The 8,789-nt window shown below is 50.2% G+C and overlaps 1 protein-coding gene across 1 annotated transcript; it reads left to right on the top strand.

The window, feature by feature from the left end:
- Window positions 1-3,875: 3,875 nt before the first annotated feature.
- Gpr31 (G protein-coupled receptor 31) lies at window positions 3,876-5,531 on the top strand. Its single transcript, XM_020152692.2, has one exon. It carries the CDS (start codon window positions 3,968-3,970, stop codon window positions 4,925-4,927), a length of 960 nt encoding a protein of 319 aa, XP_020008281.1. The 5' UTR covers window positions 3,876-3,967; the 3' UTR covers window positions 4,928-5,531.
- The last annotated feature ends 3,258 nt before the right edge of the window (window positions 5,532-8,789 follow it).

The raw sequence follows: 8,789 nt of genomic DNA on the forward strand, positions 1-8,789 counted from the left end.
GCAAGAGCCAGAAATGACTGACAGAAATCCAGCAGGTCACTCTGGGGAGGACAGAGGTGCCATCCTCAGGAAGATGGACCCGTGGACTGTGGGGCTCTCACTGTTCTAGCTGGAGAGGACAAGACAGAGAGCTGTGCTAAGAGAGGAGATGCTGGCGGCGGAGAAGTCGGTCAAGGTCAAAGCAGTCAGTCTCAGGGGCTCAGTCTTATCATCTGTGAAGTGTGAGATGAGGATGAGTGTCAAAGATGTCCAAAAAGCTGGACAAAGATCATTTGTGATCACCAAGGACTACTTAGAAAACACTTTGAAAATAACACTAGTAACTAGTGAGATAAATCCCCTTAAAAATAATTTGATAGACTAGATTGCACTCTTCAAATCTACTGAGAAAGTCTAGTTCACTGTGTCCAAGAAGTTTCAGTTTAGGGCAGGGTTGTAAAAGCCTTCCCTGCGCCACCCCCTGCAGCTCAGGGTACCACAAGGCTCCCATGACCTCAGGAAAATGAGGGAAGATCCCTAAAACCCACAAATCTGGGGAGAGCTGGAAAGAAGGGAAATCAGGCTCGTTAAAGTAAATTTTAATTAGGAGTGAAGATAACCCCTGCATGTCTCACCCCTGCAGGCTGCTCACACAGTGACAGGCCACAGCTTGCATAGGACACACCTTGCATAGGACACGAGGTGGGGAGGACACCCTACCCAGTGTAGATGGATGTGATTTTCTACGATACCAGCTTATTCCTCACGAGATTCTTCCAAAGTATCGTTTTCTGCCGCAGTTCTTGGCTTAGTAAGTCTAGAAAGAAAACAAAAAGGATGTAAAATGTTCTTAGAAAAGTCAGATTTTTTTTAATATAGCAACAAAAACTTAAATCAAGCACCTGCAAAACCTTCCAGAGCCTTCCATGTAACTTCAGCTCCTGGGATCTTTCCCTAAGTAGCAGCTAAGAACCTCAACAGACCCAGCCCAGAGGACGCTAGCTGCAATTTGCTTACGGTGCTAAGTGTTAATGTTCTGAGATTTCAAACGGTGACGTGAGACTTGAAGTAGGGTTGCAGGTCGATGGAGAAGCAGCTGACTGCATGATGTGCTGGAAGTGGCTGGGCCCGGCTCTCAGCAAAGCGGCCGTGTTGACGCAGGGAGATTACAAAGATTTTTCTATTTCACTTCATACCGCCCCGTATTTTCTATAACAGAACAGAATGTGCTGTCTTTATACTCGGAAAATAATCCTAAATTTTTAGATTAAAATTTTGAATCGTGAGTTTAGGTAGGAGAAAGAGCCCTTCTGAATTCTGGGATGACTGGCTGTCATAACCAGTTCAACCCAGGGCCTCAGCTTCCGCCCTGGTGGCTCACTCGTGGCATGGTTACCTGGGCTGGTGTGGGCAGCACCTCATCTTGGAAAGGGGAGCGCTGAGTTCAAGAAAGGTGAGCACAAATTCAAAAGTCCTTCCTCCCACATCAAAAGGAAATCATATTTTAAGATGCCAACGTGGTAAGCAAAATCACGGTCCCCACAATGTCCACATCCTGACCTACAGGTCCACGAGCAGGTGATGTGACACAACCACAGGGGCTCCCAAGGTGTGACAGGTTGGGGGTCTTGGGATGGGACATTTTCCTGGATTCTCCCCAGAGTCCCTATTTGTAACGGAAGGAGGGAGTCAGACTCCAGAGCAAAGTCATAAGGGCTCTTTCCAGCTCTGCCCCAAGGGTGCCTGTCAACCTCTCGCTTAGGAATGCTTTGGACCCTTTCACCTAGTCCTCCAAGAAATGTCTTCACTACCTAAGAAAAACCCCACATGTCTTTCTTTCCTTTCCCCTGTGACTCCCTCTGCTTTTCCCCTGGTCACAAGTCCTTCACGTGTCTGCTCGATATGTCCCACACAGGAGGCCTGCGTGTGCCGGCAGCTCGGCGTGTCCTCCCCACCCCAACACGCCACCCTCCTCCATACCAGCACTCATGACCACTGCACGTCCCCAGCTCTGTGGCCACCAGTCACACACAGAACGTGGCTCCAGACAAAGGCTTCACACGTCACCATGCCGAGGACCAGAGCCACACTTGGTGTGTTGTAACCACCTGGTGCAACCCGTGAGTGAATGAACATTTTTCAGTGTTTCAATGTCACACACAGAGTATAAGGAACAAGGCTTTGCTGGGTTCAATCCGCTTCTCCAGCAGAGAATGAACTCAAAAAGAGTCACTTTTAAATCCAGGCCTGCTGTCCAGCTGATGTGTCACCACTCTCGCTTCTGGGTGCATCTTCCTCTTCACTGTCCACACTGGAAGCTGTAGCTGGGGGATTTCCATGATTTTAAGCTTGAAACTCTTGGCTCATTTGAACCTTGCACAAAAAAATTGAAAACTGAAAACAAAGAGCAAAACTGTTTTTACTAAGCACACTTTTTTCCTTCTCGTTGACAGCACTGGGCTTTCAGTTCAGAGCGTGGTGCGTGCTAGGCAGCTGCTTGAGTCACGCCTCCAGCCCCGCACGTTTCATGTTCAGACTCAGTATTGGAGTTTGGGTGTAATTATGCAAGTTTCATTTAAATTGTATTTTCTGGGGTTAAAATGTTTTCCTCTTACTGGCCTGCGACCTTAAACAAAGTACCTAACCTCTCCGTGCCTCCTTTCCTCATCCATGCCTGCTGCCTCTCACTGCTGAGCACACTGAGATAAAACTCAGCACACAACAGTGCTTGCCACACAGTAGACACTCTGTCAGCCTCGGTACTGCCGAGGTCTTAGTTGTCGAAGCTAGACCTGAAGGGAAGGAACCAAGGCATCGTAGAACTGCTATTTGGTACAAAAGAGGACTGCCGTGTTAGGAGAGAAAGGGTATTGTTCAACCAAGCGTCTGCGTGAGGTTCTTGATCTCCACAGTAATGTATCAAGCACCCATGATGTTCAAGTCGTGGTGCCAGAAGTTTTCCTCACCTGTATCAGCACCAAGCCATTGCTCGAAGCCACTCTGCAAGGAGGTAGGATCGCCTCCACCTCCCAGGTGCACAGAAGCTGACTTGGTTTCCCAAAACTGCAGGGCTGCTGAGTGGAGAAGCACGAAGGCAGCTAAACTCCGACTGCAAAGCCCAAGTCCAAAGCTTGGGACTAACAGTGGAGAAGAGTTGGGGCCAACACGGGTAAGAAAGGCCAGACTCACATATGTGCCCAACACTGCTTCGGTCACTGGAGACACAGCACAACCTTCCTGGGCTCGTGAACCGCTTGCTCGTTCCCCTATTCTAGGCGTCTTGCATAGCCACTGATGGTACCTTGCTTACCGGCCCAACCCAGGCCCTGTGGGTTTAAACTCGTGTAACCTAAGAAAAGTGTACTTGAATATCTTGCTTTAAAATGCTACCCGGGTGGTGTAAGAGGGAAAAAAATATTTGACACAATGACAGGACAAGTGATTGGTCAGCTGTCAGGACCAGGACGTCCTAAATCCTCTTTTGAGTGAAAGTGGAAGCCAGGTCAGACCTAGTATGTAAAATCAAGCCCGATGCAGGGGTCTCAGCATTTAAGAAAAGGGGGACGACTTTCCCACGAAACTTCTTCAAACTACATAGTGATGTAGACGTCTTCTTGTCCCTTAACTTTTCCTGTCCCTTCTTCAGCAGCGAGGGGCAAATAGCTCTGGTCACTAGACATTCTCAGAATACTGTACCCTCAGCTCTGGGGCCCACTGATACAAAGTGAAACATAATTTCCCCTTTTTTAGGACAAATCTGTAAGGGATTTCCCCCTCTCCGCTGATCCTCTTTCCCCACACAAATCTTGGGTCTCTTTGGAGCCAGTCCTGCGGCTGGTTCAGTATTTTTTCTCACTGAGCAAATACAGAACTTGCATGCATTGTGGAAGGAAAAAGCCTTTTCCTTTTCTTTTAGGGGAAAGAGCATAGCAAGGTCTCCTTGCATTTTGTTCCTCTCCCACTGCTCCTGTGCAGCAAAGCTGGGACCATGTCACTCCCCAACTGCTCAGTGGCCAGCCCGGAGGTGGATACAGCCGTGGGCACCCTCCTTGCCCTGGAGTGTGGCCTGAGCCTGCCGGGCAATGCTATCGCCCTGTGGACCTTCTTCTTCCGCCTCAAGATGTGGAAGCCTTACACTGTCTACCTGTTCAACCTGGTGGTCGCCGACCTGCTGCTGTCTGTCTGCCTGCCATTCCTCGTGGCCTTCTATCTGAACCACAAGGTCTGGGGTCTCAACCACACATCATACCAGGTGCTGGTCTTCCTGCTGACCCTCAGCCGAGGGGTGGGAGTGGCTTTCCTGGCTGCAGTAGCTCTAGACAGGTATCTGCGTGTGGTCCACCCACGGCTCAAGGTCAACCTTCTGTCCCCCGGGTCAGCCCGGGGCATCTCAGGCCTCATCTGGCTTCTGATGGTAGCCCTCACCCACCAAGGCCTGTTTGGTCCCAAGACTGCCCAGAATTCCACTGACTGCCCCAGCTTCTACCCCACCAGAGAGTCATCCGCCAGCGCCACCTGGCAGGAGATGTTCTTCTTCTTCCAGTTCCTGCTTCCCTTCGGCCTCATCTTGTTCTGCAACACCAGCCTCATCAGGATCCTCCAGAAGAGACTCCGAGAGTCCCACAAGCAGCCCAGGCTGCAGAGGGCCAAGGCCCTGGTCACTGTGGTGCTGTTGCTGTTTGTACTGTGCTTCCTGCCCAGCATCCTGGCCAGGGCCCTGGTGCACATCTTTCGAGGGTCACAGAGCTGCCCTGTCTGGCGCAAGATGGTGCATACCTCGGACATCGCAGGCAGCCTCACCTGCCTGCACAGTGCCCTGAACCCGGCCGTCTACTGCTTCTCCAACCCGGCCTTCACCCACTCCTACCGGAAGGTGCTCAGCAGCCTCAGAGGCAGGAGGAAGGCCGTGGAGCCTCCCAGCTCCGACCTCAGGGACTCCTACTCCTGACAATGTCGACTCTACGGGCTCCTGCGTGTGCGGGAACCATGCATTCTTCAGCCCTTGAACGATGGAGGTGGCTGGATTGGCAGAGGAGAGAGGAAGACAGAGGGCCTTGTGGTCTCAGCAGGCAGGTCATTTTCACTCTTCTCACCTCCTGAACAGACTTGGGAAACTGAGGCCAGAAAGCGCTGAAGCTCTAAAGAGGTGCGGGTGTATTGTGTTTATGTAGTTTGTGCTCAGCCCATTATGCTTTTGTTTCTATAAAATTTTGCTTTATTTTTATAGGTTGTACATCACGTTAAAGACAGTGCAGTTAAGTCCCTCTTTTTTGTTGTTGTTGTTCTTGTGGTACTGGGCTTTGAACTCAGGGCCTACACCTTGAGCTACTCCACAAGCCCTTTTTTTGTGATGGGTTTTTTGGAGATAAGGTCTCACAAACTATTTGCCTGGGTTGGCTTCGAACCTCAATCCTCTAATGTCTGCGTCCTGAGTAGCTGGGATTACCAGCACCCATCTCCCTTGTTTCTTACAGGAAGCCCTCGCCTCTAAGTGTCTCAAAATCACCTCTCCATCTTTTTGTGGGAGTTTGAATGTCTAGGTCCCTTCTGAAACTTACTCTGCTTCTCCTGCTTAACAGACCATTATACTGATCTGGGAGAAATGCACAATGTAGGAATTGCATCTGAAATGATGGTTTGGCAGGGTTGGCATCCACCTGTGGGGTGGGTGGGGCAGGCCTCCCTGGAGACCACTGATCATATCAGTCCTGGTAAATTTTGCCCCACCAGAACTGGTGCCTGGGGAGGAGAATTTCCAAAGCCGCTTTCCTTACTGCCACCTCTCTGTCTTCATACCCAGAAGGATGGAAACAGGAACCACCACCTCCACAGAGGCAGCCCCACCCACAGCCCGCCTGGGCTGCACCTGTGGAGGGAGGTTGCTCCATGCCGGGCCACATCTGAGGTCAAAGCTGATGGCACTGGCAATAGAAATTGTCAAAACTGGCTCTGCCGGGGCCTTGGCTTGCAGGTAGGTTCCTCGTCAGTGTGTCTCCCAGTTTGCTGAGGAAGGACGCTATGCTCTTCTTACCCCATGGAGTGTGCTGTATTTGGTGTTCCCCATGGGGACTAACTCTGCCAGCATTGCCCTACTGTTTCCTTGGGTTTTATTTTCCCTGAGTGAGTCAAAGGGCTGAAAGGAGACCCTGTGGCCAGATGAAGATATAACCCTCTCTTCGTGAGAAGGGAGGTCTCCGCTTTTCTGCTCCTGACCCTAAAATGCTGCTTTCAAAACCTAACATCCATCATAAGTATTTTCCATACTGTGATAAACCCCTCTCATGCATTCGGACCCTGACTGCACAGTGATCTGTCAGCAGACGGTTCCTAACCCTCTCCTGTGTCTGGACATTTGGATCCATGACTGCATGGGTAAAGTGCCCATGAAATGTGACAGTCATCTGGCACAGGTCACTGAAGCACATACCCTGGCGAGCAGGGGGGGAACCAGCCCACTAAAACTCATCAAGAAGGTTTTGCTGGCCAGGCATGGTGGATCCCTCAAGTCTAGCCCTTCTAGACTCAAGGTTCCCAGGCTTGTTGTTGTGGGCTGAGCCCTTCCTCAGGGAGGGCTTCCCTCTCCCCCTCTATCTCACTGCAGCTCACACTCTTTTATTTTGGGGAAGTGTCACCAAAGGACCCCTGCCCCCTAAGAGTCCTCCTCTCTGCTCACACTATGAGTTTCATATGCCATCACAGCTTCTGGGGACATGGGAGCCTTGACAAAACCCTGGTGTCCAGCTACCCCCCCACCCCCCATCATTCTGACTCAGTTGGTCAGGCTGTGGAAGGAAGTTCCTGGATCCTGACATTTTCAAGTTCTTCCCCCATTGACTCTTAATGTGCAGGCAGGGCTGGGAATCACAGGGTGAGTCGCTAAGGGTGGACCTAAGGGATTAGCTCCACCACTTCTTAGTTCTATGACCTGGAGTGAATCACTATGTACTCTCCACTGTCCCATCTGCAAAATGAAGACAATAAAATCTACTACAGGATTGTTGTAGGGATTAAGAAAACTAACACATAAAGTGTTTATCTCAGAGTCTTGTCCACCATTGCATTCAGTAAATAATGATTTGCATTTTTACACCATCATCTGAAATCTATTTCCTTGTCTACTTTCCCATCCAGTCTGTGATCCTCTGGGACATGGTTTTTCACTTACATATCCTCAACTCAGAACCCAAACATGACGGCAGAATGTTGAAAAGTTCAGTTAAGGCATTGCCATCCCCTGGGGGGTGTTTTATAAGGCTCCTGTGTGAGTCACTGTTCTCACATCTGTGAGATAGGATTTCTTTTGTTCTGGTCACTTGAGCAGCTGTCACTGACTTTTTCTCTGTCCCCCTCCCATCCAGTTAAGCAAGCACTGTAGGCAAGGGGAAAGCAAGGTCTGTTCTCCTCCAAACTGTCTCCTCTTGATGAGGAAATGCCTAGAAAGGAAAAGGGGAGCAGGGGTGAGAGATGGCCTGAGGACACAGCTGCCTGCTCCTGGCTGTGGGTTTCAGTTTCTTTCCTCTTCTTGTCACAAGTAGCTGGCTCACTGTCTCATCTGTCAGCTTGCAGCTCTCAGCCCTGCTGGTTTCCCACATATGTAGTAAGAGTGGCACGTGACGAGTTTCTCTTCCTTATTAAGATAAGCCATCACTTTCGGAGCACTGTTAACATTGCTGTTTCTTTTTCCAAACCCACTGGCAACTGATTCCCTTTGGCCACAGGCAGGTCCTCCACCCGCCCAGAAGGTGCCAGTCCTCATCTTCTGAATTCCTGCCAGCCTGTCTGGTCTCAGCCCTGAGATCTTCCTTTGTGTGAAGCCTCACTGACAAGGTCCCCAGCTGCACACTGACAATCCAGTCCCCAGGTTCTCTCTGCCCTCGCCCGCGTTCCCACCCCACCAGCCCCTTGAAGCCTGAGTGTGCAGGCTCACCAGGAACCCCCACTGCTTTGTCAGAGCCCAGCACACAGTGGACTCTTCATAAACCAATGGAAAGAAGAAATAATCAGGTTAACCTGGTTCTAAGTTAACAAGTGAATTTCTTAATTAACAGCTGGGTTTTTAAGCTATGGGAAGTCTGCATCGTGAGGCAAACTTAATCACGTCTGACCGTAACCTAACACCCTTCAACCATCTTAAGGTCAAAACAAGGAACAAACTCTAATTTGCCTTCACACCTAGTTGGGGACAGTGAAATGTGTTATGTGACTCTCAGGGGCTTCTGGAACATATGCCAGGGGCTCACGCAGTGTTAACCAGTAAGTCATCTCCAAGACGTCTCGTGTGTGCGTGTGTGTGCGTGTGTGCGTGTGTGCGCGTGTGTGCGTGTGTGTGTGTGTGTGTGTGTGTGTGTGTGTGTGTGTGTGTGTGCAGAAAATACACATAACATAAAAGTCACCATTTTGGTCACGTTACATGCACAGCTCTGTGGCATTAAGAATGTTCTGCTGTGCAGTCACTACCATCAACCTCCAGAGATGCCTGCAGCTGGACTCTGGACACCACAACTGGGCTAACAGTGGATTTATGACTTATTTATACTGGTCCCGCTGGCTGACTAATTCACAAACAAAAGAAATTGATGCTCAGAGTTGGGGGCTTGACTGCCAGTTAATGGGCTTTTGGGAAGTGGATCCTGAGGGTTCGACCTCATCAGGGGGTCCATCCTGTGAGGGATTTGTGAGATGATGCACTGTTGGGAGTGGTGAAAAGGAGGTGACGGGCCTCACTGAAAGACGCGGGTCACGGGGGCATGCCCTGGAATGGTGTATCTTGTCCTCTGCCCTGTGTCCTTTCTTTGCCTCTCAGCCACCAC

This window comes from Castor canadensis, chromosome 1, assembly GCF_047511655.1.
Source record: "Castor canadensis chromosome 1, mCasCan1.hap1v2, whole genome shotgun sequence".
Taxonomy (NCBI): Eukaryota; Metazoa; Chordata; class Mammalia; order Rodentia; family Castoridae; genus Castor; species Castor canadensis.